Source organism: Hyperolius riggenbachi, chromosome 1 (assembly GCF_040937935.1).
Source record: "Hyperolius riggenbachi isolate aHypRig1 chromosome 1, aHypRig1.pri, whole genome shotgun sequence".
In the NCBI taxonomy this organism is placed as follows: domain Eukaryota; kingdom Metazoa; phylum Chordata; class Amphibia; order Anura; family Hyperoliidae; genus Hyperolius; species Hyperolius riggenbachi.
In genome coordinates, this window is record NC_090646.1 from 121,183,314 (window position 1) to 121,211,102 (window position 27,789).

The 27,789-nt window shown below is 44.9% G+C and overlaps 1 protein-coding gene across 1 annotated transcript; it reads right to left on the bottom strand.

The window, feature by feature from the left end:
• Positions 1 to 122: 122 nt before the first annotated feature.
• Positions 123 to 27,789, bottom strand: TMEM156 (transmembrane protein 156). Its single transcript, XM_068268075.1, has 6 exons — positions 27,640 to 27,789; positions 13,941 to 14,189; positions 9,764 to 10,000; positions 7,625 to 7,744; positions 3,797 to 3,883; positions 123 to 753 (listed from the first exon to the last, which is right to left on the bottom strand). The coding sequence occupies exons 1-6, from the start codon at positions 27,737 to 27,739 to the stop codon at positions 677 to 679; spliced, it is 870 nt and encodes a 289-aa protein (XP_068124176.1). The 5' UTR covers positions 27,740 to 27,789; the 3' UTR covers positions 123 to 676.

Consider the following 27,789-nt stretch of genomic DNA (forward strand, 5'->3'; position numbering starts at 1 on the left):
ACGCTGGGAAACGATTGGGGAAGGGGGGGGGGGGAATCGCACACAGACGCTCAGTGCTGACGATTTATAATGTGAACAAGGTAGTTTTTGAAGATAAATGCATTAATAGAGTTTATCTATGGTGAGATTTACATAGGTAATAATAGACCCTTAACACACCATAGCTTCCTAAGTTATGCAGGTCACAACACAACCTATTAAATCTATATACATTTCAAGATACATGGTATAAAGTGGTATAGCAGAATGGATACATTATTGATACAAAAATGAGTTAAAATGCACATTTAAAAAAAAAACTATGCGGAGTAGAAACTGCGCCTGCCAACCGTATAATCCACTTGCCATGTGAGATAGGACCAAAGTGCACCATACATCACACTTTGCCATGCATACAGTGGGGATCCTCTTCAGGTAAGCAAGGTTCCAGGTATTGAATGCAAATCATATTCGCCCTCAGGCCTATACAGATATGGAACAATTCCTTTTAACAATATACCGTTAGATGCAGTTCCTTAAATCTCTGATCAAATGCTGTTTGCTTGAAATCCACAGTGGCTCATAGTATTTGCAGGAGCAACTGAAGCCAGCTCTCCTGGTCAAAGAAGCATGAAAAAGTCTGTATTCATAGGGCAGCAGCAGCTTGCAGAGAGTTGTATGGCAGGCTGAAGTGGAATCAGGAATCTGCATCCAGATGTTCATCTATCACAATGAGAGTAGGTGCTGAATGTATCCTCTTAGATCTATATCCACCTGAGATAAGAAACAAAACACACATATAAAAAAGGCACACGCTTAACCAAACCGCAAAACAGATTTTGTTCTGTTGGACTACAATCAGAAATGTGTAGGGGTGGCAAACAACAAGATGACCGACTGATAACAGGCGGTTTGCCTGATTCATCCAGCGGATCGACTCGCATGACTGTCAGATTGATATTGTGCAGTTGGCCACATGTGTACAATGCCGTCTGAGCGATGTTATAAAATGCAACCATGTCTTGCAGGTTGTCGTTTTGCTTGCACAAGCCTTAAAAGGAAGGTATGTTCAAACTAAAAGACACACACTGAAATGTGTGAAAAATTCTAGACTTGACCTCAGAGAGCTGATTCACACTACAAGAGCTTATTAAAAGCTAGAGATTTTAAACGTTTCTGCTAATGCAATGCTATGGGGTATTTTTAGAAAATCCCATCGCTACATATAAGATAACATTAGCAGGAGCTTTTAACCACTTTCCCCCAGCGGTACGAATTTTTCCGTCCCTTTTTTTCCCCCCTAAAAAAACCAGGGACGGAGAAATCCGTACCTTCCGCGCTACCGCCGCTGTCCGCGCTCCCGCCGCTCGTGCACACCGCCGCCCGCCCGGAGATCAACAAGTAAAATCCATTCCCGTTCGTTGATCTAAGCCCCCGCAATGATCCGCTACTTCTATTAGAAACTCATTACCTCCCACACTCCCCAATTATTTTTTTTTGTAATAAAAAATAAAAATACATAAATAGTTACCTTAGGGAGTGGGACTGAACTTTTTAAATATTTATGTCAAGAGGGTATAACACTGTTACTTTATAAACTACGGGCTTGTAATTAGGGATGGATGCAAAACTGAAAAAAAATGCACCTTTATTTCCAAATAAAATATTGGCGCCAAACATTGTGATAGGGACATAATGTAAACGGTTTTATAACCGGGACAAATACATTTCATGGGTTTTAATTACAGTAGCATGCATTATTTAAAAACTATAATGGCCGAAAACTGAAAAATAATTTTTTCCTATTTTCCCATTAAAACACATTTAGAATAAAATAATTCTTGGCATAATGTCCCACCTAAAGAAAGCCTAATTGGTGGCGAAAAAAACAAGATATAGTTCATTTAATTGCGATAAGTAATGATAACGTTCTAGACGAATTAATGGAAGGAGCGCTGAAAGGTGAAAATTGCTCAGGTGTTCAAGGGGTAAAACCTCTCAGTGGTGAAGTGGTTAAAATCACAAAGCGCTTAGAAAAGCTCTTGTAGTGTGAACAAGCCCTCAGAAACCTGAAGTGAGAGGCTGCCATATGCATCATCTTATGAACACTGCCGGTTGCCTGGCAGTCTTGCCGATCTGTGGCTGCAGTAGTATATGAATCACACACTTGAAACATGCATGTGGCTAATCCAGTCAAACTTTGATGATTGGAGATCAACACTTTTGTGCAGCTGACTGTATGATAAATGAATGTACAGTATGAAGAACATCTAGATGTACTTCAGACTGATGCCAAGGGAACACTTTTCTGCTTTTATCACTTGTTAATTGATCATTCAACAAGCTCACAGGTCAGAGACATAAGCCTATCATCTGGCAGTTTGATGGTGGGGACAGGCCATTTGCTGGGTCGCGGACAGCGCTGAATCACTGGCAGAATGTCAAACCTCACATCTCCAAGCAAAACTGAGAAAGATTGTGCCTATGGCAGTTTGCTGCAATTCATGTGACACCTGGGTTTGTGTAAAGCATACATGTCAACCTTCAGCCCGCGGGCCAAACTTGGCCCTCAGAGCCATTAAATGTGGCTCTCAAGTGGTTTCCCCACTTTGCATTATGTTTGGCCCACTCTTCACAACCAAGGAAGCTATATTGGAGGTGAAGTCCTAGAACACCAGGGAAGACATATTGGGAGGTAGGGGGGAAAGCACTAAACACTAGGAAACTGTAAAGGGGAGGGTGGGGGTCTCTAGACACCAGGGAACTGTATTGGGGAGGGAAGACTACTAGACACCAGAAAACTTTATAAGGGAGGAAGGTGGTAAGTAGACATTGAGGTTGGCCTGCGACTAGGTCCCAGTGTACAATTTTCGGCCCACAGCTAGGTCACAGTGTACAATTTCAGCCCACGACTAGGTCCCAGTGTACATTTTTCGGCCCACAGCTAGGTCACAGTGTACAATTTCAGCCCACGACTAGGTCCCAGTGTACAATTTCGGCCCACTTCATATTTGAGTTTGACCCCCCCCCCCCCCCCCCCGGTGTAGAGGGATTAGTTCACAAATGTTCGTGTTGCCTCCATATCTTTACAACTCCTCTGGGTGCAGCAAAACTTTCTAGGGAAAAAGTTTGAAGCTACTTGTATTCAGCAATGTGCGCCTAGTCTAAAGAACATACAGTATGTATACAATCATATTATCTTTCATGCATATCTGAAAGAAAATATTTAAAATAATGAAAGCAGCAAATCACAAATTTGGGGGAGGTGTATGCTGTCTGTCTTTTTTTTGGGTGTGTCTATTTTACATTTATTGACTTGTAGTTATATCAGAAATCAAGACTACTAACAGAGCAGTTGTATAAATAGAGAATATTGGTTAGCACCCAGACAAATAAGCAGATGATTGGAGTATGCCATAAAATTCCACAACTTGAAAAAAAAAGTAGCAAGCACTGGTAAAAGCAACCATTGTCTTTGTTTGTTGTGCCAAAGAGTGTGCAGAGAAGTGGGTAGCGATCCGACCTACCATACAGCTTTTTCTTTAGCACAGTCCACATCGTCAGAGGTGTTCTTAAATGGGGTGTAGAGGCAACAAAGGGTAGAGGTTTCAGGAGAGGCCACTGGCTTCTCCCGACACCTCTACTACCCACCGTTGAAGGACACCTCTGATGATGTGGGCTGGGCCCAAGAAATAGCTATAAGTTAGGGGGGATCGCTACCCCCTCTGGGGGGCATCCTTCTTTAAACTCTTTTACCGGTGCCTGCTACTTTTTTCAAGTTTCTCGACACAGCATTTGTACCTCCCCCTGTGCTCACCATATTTATGTTGGCGTTCCTCCAAGAAATGTGTTCTTGAGGATATTTCCCTCAGTTTATCTTCTAGCATCTCTGTTTCCTTGTAATCTGATTGAAGATAAAATTATCATAAGACATGCATGAACATTTTCCATAACCGTAAATTTGCTGGAAAAAAAAATTACAGAAACTTAAAACTGCATATTTCTCACACCTTCAGCTAAGCTGTCACTTGAAATCAAGCAATTTGGCATTTGGGATCTGTTTCCATAGGTCAAGACTTACATCGGGGCTTATAGCTCCTTAGCTATGCCACTGCCCACCTCCATAGATTTGAACGTAAGTGATTGTATTGTATTTTGATCTCTGCTTAAAAAAAAACCCACAACTTTACCGAAGTAGGGAGTTTTTAGCAGCGAAAGTGGCTCTTCTATTGACACAAATTGCAACACGGGAGGTTATTTATTTATTGATAGAGGGAGGGTTCATGTACGAATGGAGGCATGTTAGGTGACAGTAAATGATCTGTAATATTTTACTATTGTAATTACATAGAGCCCAAAAGTAAAATCTAGTTAATTTTATCGATATTCTACTAGTGGTTATCCCCAGTGCCCAAATTACTGCTTCCCCCTTTTTTCATGAACACGCAGGCGGGTAAGTGGGGGGAACAATGCTCCTGGCCAACACTTGACCAAAGCGATACGCCAGGCGAATCACTGGACGAGTGGAGTTGTTGGCTGCTGTACACATGTTGAATTTTTGGCAGAGGTGATTATTATTGGTCGCCTTGACCGAGGTTCATTTAGTTTGTGTACGAAAGCTTTAATCATGTGGCATGCCTATCTTGAGATGATGTAACCACTGTTGTATCTGAGCATGTGTGAATTGGAAACAAAAATATCTCCACAGCAGTGGAGCTGAACCTCTTTCTAAAGGTCCCTACACACACCAGACTAGGGCGGCCGATAACAACCACCAGAGTGTGTGTACAGCGGCCCCTGACCCCTAACCGTCAAGCAATCAGCCTGGCAGATCAACTCACCCCTGCAATGGCCGATCACATTGTCTGTGCCCTCCCCCCCCCCATGCGTCATGCACGCACCGCTCTGTCATCCCTCCGCCCCTCAGCATAGCTACATAATGCGTTGTTGGCTACACAGCTGACATGTCTACAGGCCGGCCAGCGATGTCACCCAAGGGGATCGGGTCCTGATCCCTGGCAAGCGTCATAAATCAAGAAGTGTGTACGCAGCTTTAAAACCCAGAGTCACCATTGATACCAAACAAAACAAAACACATTTATTACTGTCAAGGAGTGTAAGATCATTCATTATAACAGTTACTATTGTACTATAATATGTTTTTTGTCCTTTTATTAGTAACAAGAGCTGAAGCTGTTGACTTTATGAGGATGGTTTATGAGGATGGAGAAAACAATGGCACCCGGCCACTCTAAGTGTACTTATATTTTAAAGGGTGTTTTATAGATTTCCTTGAGTTGTTCTTTTAAATGAGAAACATTGCAATTAACAGTATGAAGCCAAGCTTTTACCATTGCTCTGGCTGCAGAAAATGAAAGCTCAGCTATGGGAAATATTATTTTAGGGCTGAATAATGTGATTTGGGGTTAGAACCAATTTTGGGTTGTTACTGCTGTCTGCATCTCTGACTTTGCCTTACCTCACCTCCTCCCTATGACATTTCCATGGACTTCATGCTTTTAATATTAATCCTGTTAGCTCATAGGATAGAACAGGAAATTAGAAACTGCAACAAGAGCGTGCCAGGGATCCTATGGACCAATTTTCACAGGCTGAACTAGTGTTTTATCTGTTTGTTCCCCAAGCTGTCTGCGGGCAAAATAAGTGTCACAGAAATGTATGGGAACACTGCAGAGAATATGTATAGGCGCTTGGTAGAAGACATAGATTAAGATATAATGGGGCCCTAGGCAAGGTAGTAGATCTGGAACCCCTTGTGGTCCTTTTGGTAAGCTGAAGTAAAGAGAGGTCAGAGAAGGTGTCACAGGGGCGTAGCAATAGGGGGTGCAGAGGTAGCGACCGCATCAAGGCCGTTGGCCAGAGGGGCCCCCGAAGGACCCTTCCTCAACTACAGTATTAGCTCTCTATTGGTCCTGTGCGTGGTAATCATTAACAAGCTGTTCCCCATCCCCTTCTTGCACCTCTGACACTGTAGTTGCCATTGGCAGGTTTTGGTGCACCGTATCAATTATTATGTATAGAGTGCTTGGGGGGGCCCCGTTGTAAAACTTGCATCGGGGCCCATAGCTCCTTAGCTACGCCACTAAAGGTGGCAGGTGGGCCCCGTGACACCCACTAGGCCCCAGGATCCTGCCTAGGTTGCCTTGTTGTGGAGGATCCTGCTCTTCTTGGCTGTTGTCCTAATTACTAAGCAGCATGAATCCATGCGATTATTATTTGGTTGTTGGAAGAAAAAACACTCCAAGACAGGAACACAAATAAGAATAAAAACCCAAAAGAGGTCCTAACCACAATGGATTTATACTTTTTGTACCCCGAGGTCAAGCATGTTTTGACTCCCCTTTCTTGTGTCACATTGCCCCTCCCATTCCATGTGCAGCCCCCTCTTCCATGTGTATCATCCATATAGAGCAGCCCCTCTTTCATGAACAGCTCCCTTGGGCCCCAGTTTCCCTTTTTCATGTGTTGCTCCCCATTTCCACCCTCCTTTTTATACGTAGTAACCCCTTCATGTCCAGGTGCCCAATGGCCCGCAGCTGCCCAAGGCCCTGGCCTTTGTGGCCTTTCCAGAAATTAGGCCCTGACCCCATTTTTACCCTGATGTAGCCACTTGCCGACCGCGCACTCATAACGCGCGTCGGCAAAGTGGCAGCTGCAGGACCAGCGACGCAGTATTGCGTCGCCAGCTGCAGGCTGATTAATCAGGAAGCAGCCGCTCGTGCGAGTGGCTGCTTCCTGTCAATTCACGGCGGGGGGCTCCGTGAATAGCCTGCGGGCCGCCGATGGCGGCTCGCAGGCTAAATGTAAACACAAGCGGAAATAATCCGCTTTGTTTACATTTGTACGGCGCTGCTACGCAGCAGCGCCGTAAGGCAGATCGGCGATCCCCGGCCAATCAGCGGCCGGGGATCGCCGCCATGTGACCGGAGACAGCCTGTCACTGGCTGCACAGGACGGATAGCGTCCTGTGCAGCCCGGCTTACCAGGGGGGGCCAGGTAGGAGAGGGAGGGGGAGGATTTCGCCGCGGAGGGGGGCTTTGAGGTCCCCCCCCCCCGCAACACCCGCAGGCAGGAGCGATCAGACCCCCCCAGCACATCATCCCCCTAGTGGGGAAAAAAGGGGGGCGATCTGGTCGCTCTGCCTGCACGCTGATCTGTGCTGGGGGCTGCAGAGCCCACCCAGCACAGATCAGCTACAACAGCGCTGGTCGTTAAGGGGGGGTAAAGGGTGGGTCCTCAAGTGGGTAGAATAGCTAAAGTACGGTAATAACTTGGCTGCCTGTATGGAAATCACAACTCTGACTGTCTTCCGAGTTAGAGGAATACTATAGTAATGGAATCACTGACTCTAGTGAAGGGGTTAAAGCCATAAGGCAGATCATCCTATTGATTGAAGACTCATATATACATTCTTTTATGCGAGTCCTCAGCTCAGTCAATATACTATATTTGGTCTCTGGCCAAATATAGATTACATCCTTTTACTGCATGAAGCTGGCTGTCTATTTCACATCAAAACTAAGAGGAAAAAAAAGTTTCTTGCCATTGAACCTAATGTTTTATGCAGTGCATATTAGGGGACATTCTGTAGTGACAGTTACTACAGTATGTACAGCATACTCACACATGGTTACTGGACCAGTTTTCTTCTCTTGTAGTACTTTGTAGACAAGAAAAATTAGACCGCACACAAAAACGAGGGGGATCAGACAGAGCCACGTGATGCCGACTGTTCCTGCATAATCTGTATTTGAACAGAAATAAATCTGACATTATAGCAGAAAATCATTAAGAATTATTGATAAGTTATTTTATATAGACATTCATCTGTGCAGTTAATGTTTCTTTCACTGTATAACTGCCACTTTTCATACCAGGCCATTGTCAAATAGTGTATATAAATAATTAGTGATGGTCATGTCTAGAACTCATGGAGAGGCATGCCATTTGTTTGATCAGCTGATAGATTTCAAAAGCTCTGATCACATCCTGGTTTAGCACATGATTACTAGCAAATCAGAGACTTACATACGGTATCTCTCACCTGACCAAACTGATCACATGCTTCTCCATGAGTTCTCCTAGGCATGACCATTACTATTTAATAGTTTTTGTGACCCCTTAGCCCTATTGTTCTCTGTTATCTTATCTTTTCTGGACAATTCTTAAGGCCCATACACACGTCGTTTGAACGTCCCGTCGTTCAGTCGTCCGCACGCCAAATCGGGCGTGTGTACAGACTGTCGTTCGGGTGATAAGACTGGTCTTGAGCGATCCACCCGGCGGATCGCTCAAAATCAGTCTTATCACCCGAACGACAGTCTGTACACATGCCCAATTTGGCGTGCGGACGACTGAACGACGGGACGTTCAAATGACCCGTCGTTCGGAAAAATCCGACGTGTGTATGGGCCTTTATACTTAAAAGGGTCACTGGTTAAACAAGAAGGTGTGGATCTAGACAATGGCCTCAAGGTGGCAAATTAACTACAGTGGAGGTAACGTTAGTAATGAAGAGATAAGATAACTCTCTCACTGTGTGGAGGTACATTTTCTCTTGCCTTATCTCCAGCATGATCTTAGTGAATTGAGGCCATTGTCAAATTTTAATGTAATATTTCCCTGATTATAAAAACAAGAAAAGCCATCCCGTATGCTGTAAGCAGTCTGTTTTCAGAAGAATAGAAATGGACTTCAACTACAGTACTTGTGGATAAGGTTTGGCAAAGAAAGAATATTTTTTAATTTTCTTCTAATGAATTATAGGCACTTGTGTTTGCTGTATGCACTCCCACTTCGGCCATTCTTCTGGCAAGTAAAAAATAAAACAATAAGAGAAAGCAGAGTTTTAAAATGTAAGGTTATATCACAAGTACAAAACCTTTCACCTCTTATACGGTATTGTAATGATGATAAATAGTGATTTACGGTACATCCGGGGCACCAATCTGTTCATCTGGCATCAGGAATGAGAATCTGCAAGGAGTTTGTATGTTCCTGCTGTGTCTGTGCGGGTTTTCTCTGGGTACTCCGGTTTCCTCCCACATCCCAAAAACATACAGATAAGTTAATTGGCTTCCCCCTAAATTGGCCCTTGACTACGATACATACACTACACAATATAGACATAGGACTATGGTAGGGACTAGATTGTGAATCCCTCTGAGGGACAGTTAGGTGACAAGAGAATATACTCTGTACAGCGCTGTGGAATATGTCAGCGCTAAATACTAAATAATAATAATAATAATAATAATTTGTTTTCTCTATCAGGGAAAACAATAGCAAACATGTGTGTTTTCATTCAGAAAGTTTAATTATTCTAGTTGCTATTCAGTGCAAAATTAATAGTGACCATGGCCAGAAGTAATGTAAGAACCTGTATCACACTGTGTTTTAGACTGGAAGAAACCGTACAAAATTATGTATGGACAAAACATCATTCAGTTCCACTCAAAAACATAATATGAACCCTTTCCAATCCATTTTACCAATCAACTTCACCCACTCCCGCCCAGCAATGGATGGCAGCCGAATTACGTATTTCCCCTGAGTCCATGGCGGCCTGGAGGGGGAATAGTAATTAACGCCACCGGGACTTTTCCAGGAGCAGGGTGAGCTGTTTTTCAGCTTCACCCTGTGCCCTAATTTCCCAGTGCTGTTCTTGCATGTATGCGGCTGACCCAGAGCTTTCCATCTTGGGAACGATACTTGAACGGAGAAGAAAACATGAGTTGTGCGAAATTCCGCATGTTGTACTTACATGGAACATGATGTTCAAATTTGAGTGATATGTTGATGAAATCATAATGTTTCCTTGTTCCGCTGGTTTGGAAATCCCCATTATAAACTGTCCAGTTAAGCCCTGTAATAATATTAATATGGATTTCAAGGGGCCGAGGAAGAGATAGATTTCTGTCCTCTGAGTTCACCAGAACAATATGTGTTTCTTCTTCAGAGTAAACCAGATACTGTCCACTAATTGTCAGAGTTGTGTTTTCTGTGGAAATAATTTTGAATAAAATTACATACAGTATGCATATGAGGCACAAAAACTCACATTCCCTTTATTTCTGAAAATTTGTACAATTACTGAGAAGATCATTACATTGACCTTCTAATAAGTTCTGTATAGACACGCTGCTTACCTCCTAGCATATACTGCTCCACGGTAAGGCGAGAGAGTGGAGGACCCACAAGAGCCAGCATACTACGGGCAGAACAATAGGTGGTCAGACAAAAGATACATCCTGACCAATTTCTGAAGATATCCGGCTGAAATGATTACCAGATAATATTGGACAGCTTACCACATGACCAGATCACTGATTACATGCATAGAACAGCACTGAGATATCCAAGCAGTCCTATCACACGCATCCATTGGGGAAGGGGGAGGCGTGAGCAGTGAGCATGGACAGACAAAGGAAGATGTCACACAAGTAGGCAGATTTATAGCATTGCTGGTGTATACTACAGATCAAAGAATTAGAATATCGTGGAAAGGTTCATTTATTTCAGTAATTCAACTTAAAAGGTGAAACTAATATATGAAATAGACTCGTTACATGCAAAGCGAGATATTTCAAGACTTTGTTATAATTTTGATAATTATGGCTTATGGATTATGAAGTCCCCAAAATCAAAATCTCAGAAACCTAGAACATTATTTAAAATCAATAAAACAAAAGATTTTGAATTGAAAAATGTTAGACCTTTGAAAAATATAATCAGTACTCAGTACTTGGTTTGGGTCCCTTTTGCATCAATTACTGTCTCAATGCGGTGTGGCATGGATGCTATCAGCTTGTGGTACTGCTGAGGTGTTTTGGAAGACCAGGATTCTTCAATAGCCGCCTTCAGCTCTTCTGCATTGTTTGGTCTCATGTCTCTCATATTACTCTTGGCAATGCCCCATAAATTCTCAATGGGGTTCAGGTTATGCAAGTTTGCTGCTCAATCAAATACAGTAATCCCATGGTCATCGGACCAGGTTTTGGTACTCTTGGCGGTGTAGGCAGTTGCCAAGTCCTGCTGGAAAATGACATCAGCATCTCCTTAAAGCTCGTTTGCAGAAGGAAGCATGAAGTGTTCCAAAATCTGGTAGACTCTGGACTTAATGAAGCACAGTGGACCAACACCAGCAGATAGCATGGCTCCTCAAATCAACACAGACTGTGGAAACTTCACACTGGACTTCAAGCATCTTGGATTGTGTGCCTCTCCATTCTTCCCCCAGACTCAGGGTCTTGGGTTTTTAAATGAGATGCAACATTTTCTCTCATCAGAAAAGAGGACCTTGGACCACTGTGCAACAGTCCTTTTTTTCTTTAGCTCAGGTAAGGCGCTTCTGATGTTGTTTGTTGTTCAGGAGCGGCTTGACAAGAGGAAAAGCCCATGTCCAGGATCCATCTGTGTGGTGGCTCTAGTTGCACTAACTCCAGCCTCAGTCCACTCCTTGTGAAAGTCCACAACACTTTTGAATGGCCTTTTCATGACAATAATTTCCAGGCTGTGGTTATCCCTGCTGCTTGTGCACCTTTTTCTTGCACAAAACAGTGCATTGTAAGTTGTTGTTTTGTTTTTTTTTACTTTCAAGCTTTATTAGCAAGTGAAAAACATGAACAATAAACAAACATAAACTTCAAATGTTGCAGCAAATCTGGCTAGCTACAGCCAGGTATACAAAATTAGTTAACATAGTAGCAAGGTACAACATATTAAAAAGGTCAAGATATGCAGATGAGATAGTAAGCACAGCAGAGAAAGAAAGCAAGAAAAAAAAGAAGATGAATCATATTTTAGAAAGTGATACTTCAAAAACAAGTCAGTTCAGAGCATTTGAAATGCAAACTTATTGTAATAAATCTTTGTTGGTTGCTGTTGGCAACAACACTACACCTTCGTTCGGCACCATAATCACAGGAAGTGTGATAACTTGACTCTCATCACAGCAAACACCATAGGAGATAGGACTTCGTAGACATCAAAGTTTCAGGAGTTTATTCAGTAAACAGATATACAGATGCTAATCTCTACATGTTCGTTACACCTTAGCGAAGCAATTGGTCTGTAGTAAGTCCTCTTTGCGTTACAGGCTCTTGGTCAATTTCTTTTGAATGGCAACCAGGCTTTCTCTTATGTTACATCTATACTACGTTGCACTTAGGCCTATATATAGCATACAGTTAGATAAGATGACAAGACATGAAGACATTACAAAAAAAGTAGAAAGTGGAAGTCATCAGCCAAAATTCAGAAGTAGCAGCAGTACCCCCCCCTCCCCCCCCCCCCCCCCCCGGGAGCTCGTTAGCTCTTCTTATACTAACTCTGAAGAGTTAAAGGTGACATCATCTGAGCAGGGACTGATCAATACCTCATCGCCTGCTATTGGCTGATAAGACCCCATGATATCCTGACAAGTACAGTCTTTACTGCGCATGGCCTGGAAAATTCCATGTTCCGGGGACCTGACTTTTAATCTAAAAAGAACATTGTTTACATTTAAACAACTCGATGTTTACAGAACAAGACTGCCTCCCTGTCTGTACATCGTAGCCTTGTACCGACCGAATCACACTGTTCTTCAGTGCTTCTAGAAATTCTCCTTAAAGGTATACTCTGCAAATCAAGTCTTTTAACTAAACTCAGTTAAAGTAACTGAGACCTACGAATTCATATAATACTTAAATTCTAACGCTTATCTTGTGAGTCACGAAATTTGTTCCAAAGAGCCCAAACTTTGACATATAATGTGGAGCAGTCCTATCCTGAGCCGTAAGAACAATCTTCTCCATGTCCACAGTATGCAGGGGCGTAGCAATAGGGGTTGCAGAGGTTGCGTCCGCATCGGGGTGCCAAAGGGCCCTCCCTCAACCACAGTATTAGCTCTCTATTGGTCCTGTGCTCATAATAATCACTTCTATAGATACTTTGAATAGTGGTGATCATTAACAAACTTCCCAATCCCCTTCTTGCTCCTCTGACACTGTAGTTGCCATTGGCAGGTTTTGGTGCGCCGTGTCAATTGTTATGTATAGAGTGCTTGGGGGGGGGGGGGGGCACATTGTAAAACTTGCATTGGGGCCCACAGCTCTTTAGCTATGCCACTGGCAATACATTTAATTCTGTCCCACCACTGAGGCCTAGTGCACACCAGAGTGGTTCTGCTGCGGTTTGCGATCCGCTTGCGGGTGCGGATCCGCTTGGGTAATGTATTTCAATGGGCTGGTGCACACCAGAGCGGGAGGCGTTTTGCAGAAACGCATACTCCCGGGCTGCTGCAGATTTTGGATTGCGGATGCGTTTCTGCCTCAATGTTAAGTATAGGAAAAACGCAAACCGCTCTGAAAAACGGCACTTCACAGCGGTTTGCCAGGCGTTTTTTGTTACAGTAGCTGTTCAGTAACAGCTTTACTGTAACAATACATGAAATCTACTACACCAAAAACGCTTCCCAAAACCTGCAAAATGCTAGCTGAAACGCTACAGAAAAAGAAGAAAAAGCGTTTCAATATCTGCTAGCATTTTTAGCGGATCTGCTAGCGTTTTTTGGTGTGCACCAGGCCGAAGTGATTGTGAAGGCCTCAGTCGATTTCCAAACGCAAGGCATAACTGCTTTAGCAGTGTTGAGGAGGTGAATGAGCATGCATCGTTTATAGGATTTAAAGGATAGAGGTACCTCATGAAGCAGGTAAGTCAGGGGGAAAGGGAGTATCAACAGAGGAGATTTCTCCTGCCCAATAATAGACCTGTAAGTTTTTTTTATCTTTTAAAAAAATACAGTTATCATTAGGAGGTTTGTTCAATAACATTTGAATTGTACTTGTAATAGTTAATAACATAAGAATTATGCTGTTATTTACATCAATTATTCAGGTAAATCAGAAAAATATAATTTGGAACAGGGTATATAAGAAACTTTGGCCCCTGGTTCCTACCTGCTAATTCCAGGTCTCCATAGATAGGATGTGCTAGTCCTAGCTGTTCACATTTGAAATTGGTGGCGTTATTGAAAGAGATCTGGAGAGTGACAGAATATACTGTATTGTTTTGTACAGCAGTTTCTCGGACATCTGTGGTGTGGTTTTCTGGTGTAATACATATTATGGATGTGGATAATGCTGTGGAGCGGTAGGAGGACAACTCATTGAAACAGACATCCATGCATGTCAAGAACATGGAGTCACCTGAAAGAAAGGAAAATAAGAAATAGTGATTTTGAAATGTATTTATAGGTAGGCATGCCTAAACAAACAGCTAGATAGAGAGTTCTTGTTCTTTGCAATACACACAGCTGGGATTTGCTCACCAGTTCACTGACCTACTTGCTGTCTGCTTTTTGGACTGACAATCATACAGGTACATCTGGTCATCATGCTGTTTTGGCCATTTATTGCAAACCACTTAAAGGTCCATACTCACGGGGGACGGCCGTCGCCGCAACCACGTGGCACGCGCGTGTTGCGGCGACAGTTCCCCCGTGTGTATTACGCGCGCGCCCTGAACCGTCGCCCGTCGGAGCTGTCGCCAGGCGATTGACATGTTCAATCGCCGGGTACAGCTATCGCCGCAACCTCGCCGGAACTGTCGCTGCTCCCGCGTGTGTACGCGGGATAGCGACAGGAGACCTACGCAAGTGAATGGAGCAACCGGCCGGGGGATGCTCCATTCACAAACAGCTTCCGCCGCGTCTCTGCCTTTCTGGCGAGACGTGTGGACAGCTGTCGCTGGCAGGGAGCTGTCGCTCCCTGTTCACGTGCACACATGCAACGGGGGACAATTGTCCCCCGTGTGTATTTAGCTTAAGGGCCAGGGGATTTATGGCTGATCTGTGCTGCATGGGCTCTCCAGCCCACAGCACAGATCAGGAATCAGCCAGGGCGATCAGATTTCCCCCCTTTTTTCCCAACTAGGGGGGGGGATGTCCTGCTGGGGGCTCCGATCGCCGCTGGCTACTTGTGCCTTGCGGGGGGGGGGGGGGGGGGCGCTTCAAAGCCCTCCGCAGCGATTCCCAGCCTCCCCATCCTTCCCTCCCTCTCCCGCAGGCTATGGGCGGCACAGGATGGAGATTCGTCCTGCGCTGCCTCTAATAGGCTTCAGCGTATCAGACTGCGCCGATCCCCGGCCAATCAGAGGATTTCTTCCCCGCGTGTTTACATTTAGCTTGCGAGCCGCAATCGGTGGCTCGAAGGCTGTTCACGGAGACACCCGCCGTGAACTGACGTGTAATTCCACTTACGACCAGCCGCCGCCTATCGGCGTTAGGCGGTCGTTAAGTGGTTTTTAATCTATTTCTATTTCCCTGATCTCGTCCAAGCCCAGTACTTCATTTGCTGTCCACTGGCTTCCAAAATATGCTTTTCCACCACAAACCTGATTTTGGTTTAATAGTGCTGTGTGGCATTTTTACAGATAATACCACCAGCTGAACTGGAAAAAGCATTTAAAGAGAACCCGAGGTGGGTTTGAAGAATGTTATCTGCATACAGAGGCTGGATCTGCCTATACAGCCCAGCCTCTGTTGCTATCCCAAACCCCCCTAAGGTCCCCCTGCACTCTGCAATCCCCCATAAATCACAGCCGTGTTGTGAGGCTGTGTTTACATCTGTAGTGTCAGTCTCGGCTGCTCCCCCGCCTCCTGCAGAGCTCCGGTCCCTGCCCCCATCCCTTCCCTCCAATCAGCAGGGAGGGAAGGGATGCAGGCGGGGACTGGAGTTCTGCAGGAGGCGGGGAAAGCAGCAGACTGACACTATAGAGATAAACACAGCCAGCTCTGACAAGCTGTTTGTCAGCAGTGTGGCTGTGATTTATGAGGGATTGCAGAGTGCAGGGGAACCTTAGGGGGGTTTGGGATAGCAACAGAGGCTGGGCTGTATAGGCAGATCCAGCCTCTGTATGCAGATAACATTCTTCAAACCCACCTCGGGTTCTCTTTAAAGGATTAATACGTGAGAAATATGGAGACTGACATATTTATTTCATCTTAAACAATACACATCTCCTGGCTGTCCTGCTGATGCTCTGGCTCTAATACTTTTAGCCAGAGACCCTGAACAAGCATGCAGATCAGATTTATCTGACTGAAGCCTGACAAGATTAGCTGCATGCTCTGTTCCAGGTGTGTGATTCAGACACTACTGATGAGCAGGACAGCTACGCAACCGGTATTGTTTAAAAGGAAATAAATATGGCAACCTTGATATGTCTCTCACCTCGTCAGTTTAAACTTTTAACCTCCTGGGTGATAATCCCGAGCTGAGCTCGGGGTATGTCGCGCAGGAGGAGTTCTCAGGCCCTGGTGGGCCGATTTGCATATTTTTTTTTGTTACACGCAGCTAGCACTTTGCTAGCTGTGTGTAACTTCCGATCTCCGCCGCTCGCCGCCGATCCGCCGCTACCCGCCGTACCACGCAGCCCCCCGACCCCTTGCGCAGCCTGGCCAATCAGTGCCAGGCAGCGCTGAGGGGTGGATCGGGACTCCCTCTGACGTCCATGACGTCGTTGACGTTATCCCGTCCCGTCGCCATGGCGACCGGGGAAGCCCAGCAGGAAATCCCGTTCTGAACGGGATTTCCTGCTTACTCTGATCGCCGAAGGCGATCGGAGTGGGTGGGGGGATGCCGCTGCGCAGCGGCTATCATGTAGCGAGCCCAGGGCTCGCTACATGATTTAAAAATTTTTAAAAAAAAGTGCTGCGCCCCCTCCTGGGCGATGTAATTGTATCCTGGGCTCGCTACATGATTTAAAAAATTAAAAATTAAAAAAAAGTGCTGCGCCCCCTCCTGGGCGATGTAATTGTATCACCCAGAGGGTTAAATGAAACATTTTCATTTTTATAGTATAAGGTGAACAGAGGCGCCAAAAGAATAAAAAGAGAAAACTTTTAAAACATGGGAAGGCAGTGGTGGAGTTACCTCCTCCAAGTAGACACAAAAGGAGGAGGTAAGTCCACCACTGCCTCTCCATGTTTTAAAAGTTTTATCTATTTTTATTCCTTTAGCGCCTCTGTTCACCTTGTACTATACGAGTGTCCCCCCCCCCCCCCCCCCCCTGGTGGAGGGCTGTTACCCCTTACTTCTGATCTATGGAGAGCGACTTCCTAACCCTGAGTGGGGACAGGCTTAATCTCCCCACCTGCATCTACAGTGGTTGCCTGAGTGGTAACCCTGGCTTGTGAGCAGGGGCATAGCAAATAGCAATAGGGGGTGCAGAGGTAGCGACCGCATCGGGGTCCTTGAGCCAGAAGGGCCCTCCCTCAACTACGGTATTAGCACTCTATTTGTCCTGTGCTCATAATAATCACTTCTATAGATACTTTGAATAGTGGTAATCATTAACAAACTGCTCCCCATCCCCTTCTTGCACCTCTGACACTGTAGTTGCCATTGGCAGATTTTGGTGCGCCGTATCAATTGTTATGTATAGAGTGCTTGTTGGGGGCTCCATTGTAAAACTTGCATTGGGGCCCACAGCTCCTTAGCTACGCCACTGCTTGTGAGTATAAAGATACTTACTCTATCATCAATTCTTCCTTACTTGCATACTTCACTATATCGGGCTCTCTGGGTCATTCTTTATTTGCCTTTTCATTTTTATGGTAATCATTTGGGCTTGATAATGTTTTTGTTCCATAACAAACAGGGGTTTTTGTTATTAGCAATAAAATTATATACATTGGTTTTTCAAAGTTTGTGAACTCCATTGTCCTGTATGTTTATATATATTTGCTGCCCGCAAGTGTAATTTAAATTGCGTTTGTGCATTTTTCGGTCATAATGAAGTGTGTTTTGAGTGCGTTTGCGCTTCTCACATGTGTTTTGCTTGCGCTTTACTGCAATTGAGTTTCGCGCATATGAATCGTAAGAGCCTTTTTGTGCAGTTTCTATGCATCTCTGATATGCGTTTTATGCATTTTTGGGGGAATGTGGCCAGTATAAGCACACATTTTAGATGTCCTCTCTGGCTCATCAATAGGAAGTCAACAGGAAGCGGAAATACATCATTAAACTTGTTGTTTTTTTTAAAAAACACATAACAAAAGCAATAAAACGATATACCTCTGCATCACCATTGACATACAGTGGGTTGCAAAAGTATTTGCCCCCCTTGAAGTTTTCCACATTTTGTCACATTACTGCCACAAACATGAATCAATTTTATTGGAATTCCACGTGAAAGACCAATACAAAGTGGTGTACATGTGAGAAGTGGATCGAAAATCATACATCATTCCAAACATTTTTTACAAATAAATAACTGCAAAGTGGGGTGTGCGTAATTATTCGGCTCCCTGAGGCAATACTTTGTAGGACTACCTTTTGCTGCAATTACAGCTGCCAGTCTTTTAGGGTATGTCTCTACCAGCTTTGCACATCTAGAGACTGAAATCCTTGCCCATTCTTCTTTGCAAAACAGCTCCAGCTCAGTCAGATTAGATGGACAGCGTTTGTGAACAGCAGTTTTCAGATCTTGCCACAGATTCTCAATTGGATTTAGATCTGGACTTTGACTGGACCATTCTAACACATAGATATGTTTTGTTTTAAACCATTCCATTGTTGCCCTGGCTTTATGTTTAGGGTCATTGTCCTGCTGGAAGGTGAACCTCCGCCCCAGTCTCAAGTCTTTTGCAGTCTCCAAGAGGTTTTCTTCCAAGTTTGCCCTGTATTTGGCTCCATCCATCTTCCCTTCAACTCTGACCAGCTTCCTTGTCCCTGCTGAAGAGATGCATGATGCTGCCACCACCATATTTGACAGTGGGGATGGTGTGTTCAGCGTGATGTGCAATGTTAGTTTTCTGCCACACATAGCGTTTTGCATTTTGGCCAAAAAGTTCCATTTTGGTCTCATCTGACCAGAGCACCTTCTTACACATGGTTGCTGTGTCCCCCAGCCCCCACATGGCTTGTGGCAAACTGCAAACGGCACTTCTTATGCTTTCTGTTAACAATGCCTTTCTTCTTGCCACTCTTCCATAAAGGCCTACTTTGTACAGTGCATGACTAATAGTTGTCCAATGGACAGAGTCTCCCACCTGAGCTGTAGATCTCTGCAGCTCGTCCAGAGTCACCATGGGCCTCTTGACTGCATTTCTGATCAGCGCTCTTCTTGTTCAGCCTGTGAGTTTAGGTGGATGGCTTTGTCTTGGTAGTTTTACAGTTGTGCCATACTCCTTCCATTTCTGAATGATCGCTTGAACAGTGCTCCTTGGGATGTTCAAGGCTTTGGAAATCTTTTTGTAGCCTAAGCCTGCTTTAAAATTTCTCAATAACTTGATCCCTGACCTGTCTCGGACCTGTCTTGGACCTGTCTTGTGTGTTCTTTGGACTTCACGGTGTTGTTGCTCCCAATATTCTCTTAGACAACCTCTGAGGCCCTCACAGAGCAGCTGTATTTGTACTGACATTAGATTACACACAGGTGCACTTTATTTAGTCATTAGCACTCATCAGGCAATGTCTATAGGCAACTGACTGCACTCAGATCAAAGGGGGCCGAATAATTATACACACACCACTTTGCAGTTATTTATTTGTAAAAAATGTTTGGAATCATGTATGATTTTCGTTCCACTTCTCACGTGTACACCACTTTGTGTTGGTCTTTCATGTGGAATTCCAATAAAATTGATTCATGTTGTTTGGCAGTAATATGACAAAATGTGGAAACTGTCAAGGTGGCCGAATACTTTTGCAACCCACTGTACATTATGTGCGTTTTAGATGCATTTTGGAGAAATATGCAGCAAGTTCAGCATTTTCTAAAATGCACATTGCAGAACGCAAACAAATGTGTTTTTTCATGCAGCCCAATGACTTACATTATATGGATTAAAGCTAGTGTTGGTAGCGTTTTACGCAAAGCTGGCGTTTCGGCCTAGTGTGTTCCTACTGTGACTTGGCCATACCAGAAAATTAACTTTATTGTTAATGAAGGGAATGTCAGAGAAAATGAAAAAAAAAAAAAAAATCAACTTACCTGAGCTTCCTCCAGCCCCTTGCAGCCATCCTGTGCCCTCGCTGCTACTCCGGTCCCCTCCAATGTAAATGCCAACCTCACCAGGTCGGCATCTACTGCACCTGTGCAAAAGCCGCTCCTGGTCGCGCTGACGTCATCTGGAGTGTTCTGCACGTGCGCAGAAATACCGCGCCTGCGCTGTACACTGCAGATGATGTCAGCACCAAACCGACCGGCTCTCGCGCAGGCGCAGTGGATGTCGACCTGGCAAAGTCTGCATCTACACCAGAGGGGGATGCCCGGGCCACTGGCTGGAAGTGGAGCTGCAGCAAGGGCACAGGACGGCTGCAAGATGTGAGAGTTTGAGAGGCATTCCACTGCCTATCAACTTCCCATGGAAAAGAGGCCTCAGTGCTTTTGATTTTAAAAGCTCTTGCTAATGTAATGCTATGTGTGTGTGTTCTCACTTGAGCCATGTGATTTTTTTTTTCAAAATCACCCATAGCATTGCATTATCAAGAGCTTTTCAAATCACTAGCGCTAAGGCCTCTTTTCCAGGGACTGTTGATAGGCAGTGAAATGCCTCTCAAACTCTCACAACTGCCTGGTAACTGCTCACTGTTGTCCCCCGTGCTGCGGACTATATTTACAGCTTCCCCCCTTGTTGTCCCCCGTGCTGCGGACTATATTTACAGCCTCCTCCCTCGTTGTCCCCCGTGCTTCCGCCTGTAACACACTTCAGATCAGCGGCGAACAAGAGATCGGAGCCAGTCAGACCGGCGCATGGCAGTCGCGCGGTGAATTTGAATGCAGGAAGTGACATCATCGGTCACCTCCAGCACTTAAAGTTCCCGTGCGGCTGCCATGCGCTGGTGTGGCTGGTTCCTATCTTCTGCCAGCCGCTGATCTGAAGTGAGTTACAGGCGGCAGCACGGGGGACAACGAGGGGGGAGGCTGTAAATATAGTCTGCACCATGGGGAAATAGTTTAAAAAAAAAATTTGCGCTGCCACAGCATGGAGCAGGCATAAGGGGGGCCGCAGCAGGAGGCCTGGCGGGTCGGATGCGGCCCTCGGGCCGCCAGTTGGACAGCACTGCACTAGACAGAAAACCATGACTCATGCACACAGACTCACAGCTTTCTGCCTGACCTGCTCCAAAGCCATTAAGTGAGACTTACCGAGCAGGGCTTAGTGAATTGAAGCATGTTTGTTTGGTAAATTACATAACTTCTACCACATGGAGCAAATCTTAGGCCTCTTTCACATTGTTGTTCTCCTGCACGCATTGAATAGGCTGCGCTGTGTCATCGAGAATCTGCGGTGCGACGCTGAGTAGTGGCGGTAGTAATCAATTAACCCGACAGTGAAAAGCCGATTCCCGGCGATAAAATGCTCCCAGGTGCATCGTACCGCAATGCACCTAAATGCAGGGTCGGGTTGTGAAAGGTAAAACGAAAGTCTGTGGACTTTCATTTACCTTGGTCAACGCAAAGTTTCGACTTTGTGTTGAAACGCTTAAAAAGGTCTGTAGTGTGAAAAAGCCCTTAGTGAATTTGGAAAAAAGTGGAAGATACCTGCCCTTAGTGAATTGAGACCAATGTGATTTAAAAGATACCTGAGGTGACGTGACATGATGAGATAGACATGGGTATGTACAGTGCCTAGCACACAAATAACTAACTATGTTGTGCTCCTTTTTTTTCTTTCTCTACCTGAAAGAGTGAAATATCAGGTTTGTAAGCGGCTGACTCAGTCCTGATTTAGACAGGAAGTGACTCCAGTGTGACCCTCCCTGATAAGAAATTCCAACTATAAAACCCTTTCCTAGCAGAAAATGGCTTCTGAGGGCAGGAAAGAGATAAAGGGACAATAGTTCAAAGGATTTTAGCTCTGGCATACTTCAAAGAATGTGTCATTGAGCAAAAACAATAAAAAACAGTTAAAACGTAAAAAGTAGATTTAAACATAAAACTGGAATATCTTAAAAAGTCATGTTTAGGACAATTGTTTATTTCATTAGTTTATTTTTGCCTCCGGTGTCCTTTAAGCCAAAAAGTTATATTCTGGTTTTATCCATCCACAAAACATTGTTCCAGTATCCAGTCTAGCAAACTGTAGACGGTCATGGTCAGCTATTTTTTTGCCCCTGCTTTCTACTATACAGTACATACACTTTTGCTGTTCAGTGTTGATGGTGATGGTGGAATCATAAACATCAACATTTCCTATTATGAGACAAGCCTTCAGTTCCTTAGAAATTACCCTGGGTTCCTTTGTAGCCTCTTGAACTATTACACAACTTGCTGTTCAAGTTGTGGTTAACCACTTGGGTAGGGTAACAGCAGCTTTGAATTTCCTCAATTTGTACACAACCTGCCTGGCTGTTCAATGGTGGAGTCCAAACTATTTGGCGATCAGTCTTATAGCTTTTTCCTGCTTTATAAACAACACTATGGATGAGCAAGAACACCCTTGCAAAATGCGAGGAGGTGAGAGTGGAATATGCCACGTTCATCTGGCCGCAACTCATCTGGCCACCACCTGCATGTGTTCCATTGGCGCACCCTTCAGAGACGGAACTTCCAATGGTTTAATTTTGTTTAAAGAGAGTCCGAGGTGGGCTCATAATTAAAAAAAAAAAAAAAAAAAAAAAAAAAAGTAGGCTACCTGATCCGGGGGGGGGGGCTGAGCGGATCAGGTAGCCTCCAAAACCACCGCTCCCCGCTGCTCCTGTGGGCCGCACTGGCCCACTTTTGTGACCTCTGCAGGAATGAGAGGCTGTTTCTCATTCACAGCATGCAGGGAGGCGGGGGAGCAGCAGGGGGCGTGGCCAGGGAGAGAGTGCTGCCCAATGGCAGCTTTGGAAAATCTGTAGGTATGCCCCTGGCTAGCGTTTTGAACAGGGAATCACTCTCCCGTTTTTACCTCAGAGATGGTGACAAATAATGTCGCCTATACCGGGGGTAATGCGGCGGTAGGGGGGGGGGGGGGAACATAGAGGCATGTCATGAGGCAGAGAACATGCCTCTGTGTCCCATCTGCCCTCCATGGAACCGCCGCAGGTTCTCTTTAACTAGGTTTTCTGAACATGTTTTTAGAAAATCAGATGATGTTTTAGGTCACATTCATATCAAACACTCCTCTCTCTGCATTTCCCAGCCCTGCGTGGGCCCTTTAAGGACTGCCAACCCGGCTACAACTGTGACCCCCTTGTCCTACACCCCTGGTGACTGCCATATGTCTATAACTATATACAAGTTACCGCATGGATGTTAAATGAAGGTGTACCAAATTTGGGCAATATGTGTTGAGTAACCCGGCAAAGCAGGAAATGAGTGATGCAGTAGCACAGGGTTAGAGGAAGAAGAGATGTAAGTCAAGAGATTAGGGACCTATTTAAAAGACACAATGGGCTTGATTCACTAAACCATGATAAGTCATATCACGGCTGTTTTCGTGCGCATTTTCGCGATTGCGAATTTTCAAATTTCGTTTTCACGCACGGAAATTTGCATTGGTGTGCGCAAACGCAAAAATGTGCGCGAAAACGGCCGTGATATGACTTATCACAGTTTAGTGAATCAAGCCTTATGAACCTATTGATTACACGCTTTTGAAGAAAATTGGGATAATATATCTCTGAATTCATGTTATAGAATTGAAGCTGTTCCTAAGAAAGTGTAAGGGGATTGGATACAGCAGAACACATGAGAACTAATAGTTTAGCTAAATAGAAATAGTTTAATATTGAACATGATGTATTAATCATGAAGAACAGCTATACATGGGAGACTAACAGATTCTTATTAGTGCTATGCTTAGGACCCTGTCGGTATACTCTGTCACGGGGTCATATGAAAAAAAAGATGTGTGTGGTGCTGTGATCATTGCACCGTCATAGTGTAAAACCGGCTTTAAACTTTGGTTGGAGACCTATTTTCGGAAGCCCTTATATGTCAAAGAAACAGTGAAAGACAACTTCAGATAAGGTTTAAAGTGAACCTCCAGACTAAAAATCAACTCAGCAGCACTGGAAAGGCCTGGTGTTTCTTTAACTGTTTCACAGCAGCAGAACTTTTTTTCTCTTATACAAGCCTCATTTTTAGCTGCACAGAAAAAAACTGCCCGGGCATTTTTCCCCTAATGCTGTGCAAAGCATGATGGGATTTCTGATGTTGTTGTTCTTGTTCTGCTTTTTTGGTGCAATTTTTTTTTTTTACATTTTGAATTTGACATTTGAAGCCTAGCACATGCCGCTGGGAGGGGTGATCAGGACACAGGACAGTTGGAACTGTGTCTCCTGCTCCCTGTCACCTCCTTTCAACCAAAAAGATGGCTGCCCCCATGACAAAGATGGCAGCCCTCATGAATCACAAACATTTGCCTGTTCTTTTCAGGGCTCGTTTCCACTATTGCGGTGCAGAATCGCCTGGATTCCACCGCTGATGAAATCGCATGCAGGTGCGGTTTTTTACGCGTTATTTTACGCGATTACGCATGCGATTTCGCATAGGTTAGGCTATATGCGTTTTTAACCATGTCACTGCCTGTGTTAATTTACTTTGGTTTCTATGCGGAATCGCACGCGTAATCGCGTAAAAAAACGCGTAAGAAAAACGCATGCGATTTCCCTATTAAATACATTGCCTGCGATTCGCATGCATTCCACTCGCAGGCGAATTCTGCGGCTCTTTTGTGCGTTTTTTTACCGCTGAAAAAAACGCACCTCAACAACGCTACAGTGGAAACAGGCCCATCCACTTGCATTACATGTGCAAATCCGCATGCGTTTGACGCATGCGGATTCGCGATAGTGGAAACGAGCCCTGAAACGGGGTGGGTAAGAGATTATATTAACTATCTATTCTAATTGCGGTGCAGAATCGCCTGGATTCCACCGCTGATGAAATCGCATGCAGGTGCGGTTTTTTACGCGTTATTTTACGCGATTACGCATGCGATTTCGCATAGGTTAGGCTATATGCGTTTTTAACCATGTCACTGCCTGTGTTAATTTACTTTGGTTTCTATGCGGAATCGCACGCGTAATCGCGTAAAAAAACGCGTAAGAAAAACGCATGCGATTTCCCTATTAAATACATTGCCTGCGATTCGCATGCATTCCACTCGCAGGCGAATTCTGCGGCTGTTTTGTGCGTTTTTTTACCGCTGAAAAAACGCACCTCAACAACGCTACAGTGGAAACAGGCCCATCCACTTGCATTACATGTGCAAATCCGCATGCGTTTGACGCATGCGGATTCGCGATAGTGGAAACGAGCCCTGAAACGGGGTGGGTAAGAGATTATATTAACTATCTATTCTAATTAACATAACTAATGCAACTTAATGACAGAATGTTTGTTTAGGCTGAGGTTCCCCTTTAACTTCAGTGAAGTTCAAATGGTCAATAGCTCTGCTCTTTTTCAAACTGCAAATATTAGAGAATGATGCAATGTTATAAAATAAAGCTATATAACTAAAAATAAAAATATGAGACTCTTTTCTTTGCTACTAATGTTCTATTAATTGTCCGTACTACACAAACAATTCATTATATCGTGAGTTTTGGGGGTTTTTTCGCTTCAGTTTCACTTTAAGGGCTCGTTTCCACTTGTGCGTTCGTTCATACGTGAATTTTACCGCAAATTCGCGTACGTTTTCGCATATATTAGTAAGTATGCTAATTTAACCATGTCAGTTCCTGTGTGTTTTTACATTGATTTTATGCAAAAACGTACGCGAATTTGCATTGAAAATTCGCATAGCAAAAATGCATGCAAATTTCCTATTAATTACATTGTATGCAAATCGAATTCTGATGGCTCTGCTGTGCAGATTTTCCTTGCACAGAAAAACGCTCTGTTTTCCTGGCAAGTGGAAACAGGCTAATTTAGGCCTCTTTTCCATGAACTGTTTATAGGCAGTGCAATGCCTCTCAAACTCTCACAACTGCTCACTGCTGCCTGGTAACTGCTTCTTGCTACATGATAACTGCTCATTGCTGCCTGGCAACTGCTTTCTGATCACAGAGCTCAACAGTTCGTGGAAAAGAGGCCTAACTTGTATTGGTTATGCGATTCTGCGCGCAGAAAACGCATGCAAATTCGCAATAGTGGAAATGGAACCTCAGGCGTCTATTCCATAGGCAGTTGATAGACAGTAAAAGGCCTCTTTTCCACGAACTGTTGAGCTGTGTGCTCAGCAAGCAGTTGCCAGGCAGCAGTGAGCAGTTACCAGGCAGCGACAAGCAGTTACCAGGCAGCAGTGAGCAGTTGTGAGAGTTTGAGAGGCATTTCACTGCCTAGAAACAGTTCGTGAAAAAAGAGGCCTTACTCTCACAACTGCTCACTTCTGCCTGGTAACTGCTTGCTGAGCACACAGTTCAGCTGCCCATGGAAATGAGCCTTAAAGAGAACCCGAGGTGAGTTTGAAGAATATTATCTGCATACAGAGGCTGGATCTGCCTATACAGCCCAGCCTCTGTTGCTATCCCAAACCCCCCTAAGGTCCCCCTGCACTCTGCAATCCCTCATAAATCACAGCCACGCTGCTGACAAACAGCTTGTCAGAGCTGGCTGTGTTTATCTCTATAGTGTCAGTCTGCTGCTCTCCCCGCCTCCTGCAGAACTCCAGTCCCCGCCTGCATCCCTTCCCTCCCTGCTGATTGGAGGGAAGGGACGGGGGCAGGGACCAGAGCTATGCAGGAGGCGGGGGAGCAGCTGAGACTGACACTACAGATGTAAACACAGCCTCACAGCACGGCTGTGATTTATGAGGGATTGCAGAGTGCAGGGGGACCTTAGTGGAGTTTGGGATAGCAACAGAGGCTGGGCTGTATAGGTAGATCCAGCCTCTGTAAGCAGATAACATTCTTTAACCATCTTAGCGGTATGGACGAGCTCAGCTCGTCCATCACCGCCGATGGCTGCCGCTCAGGCCCTGCTGGGCCGATTTTGTTCAAATAAAGAGCAGCACACGCAGCCGGCACTTTGCCAGCCGCGTGTGCTGCCCGATCGCCGCCGCTCTGCGGCGATTCGCCGCGAGCAGCGGCGAAAGAGGGTCCCCCCAGCCGCCTGAGCCCAGCGTAGCCGGAACAAAAAGTTCCGGCCAGCGCTAAGGGCTGGATCGGAGGCGGCTGACGTCAGGACGTCGGCTGACGTCCATGACGTCACTCCGCTCGTCGCTATGGCGACGATCTAAACAAAACAAGGAAGGCCGCTCATTGCGGCCTTCCTTGTTTATTCTGGGCGCCGGAGGCGATCAGAAGAACGCCTCCGGAGCGCCCTCTAGTGGGCTTTCATGCAGCCAACTTTCAGTTGGCTGCATGAAATAGTTTTTTTTAAATTTAAAAAAAACCCTCCCGCAGCCGCCCTGGCGATCTTAATAGAACGCCAGGGTGGTTAAACACACCTCGGGTTCTCTTTAACATTCCTCTAAAAGGAGCATTTTCTTTTACCTATTCTGCTGTTCAACTCTCAAGATTTTAATGTGCGTCAAACTGCACTTAGGCCACACCAGCACAAGACATCAGTAGGTGACTCCTAGCCACCTGATGAGTAGCCCAATTTTTATTTCCTGTACAGCTGAAGAGTCAGGTTGTTAGTATAATATGCTGTATAATGATGCATTTTGCAACAAGATCTGATTCTCCTAACAAAGGGATATGAGTAACTTACCATCAGCAGTCTTGAACCAGTCAGGAATAAGGAGAACAAGCAGGACGATAATTCCTAACAAGAGTTTCAGCAGTGGAGATGTTGCCATCAGCAGGCACATGTAGCTGCAAAACCCTGCTCATGCAACATTCTAAACTTCTCACCGGTTCA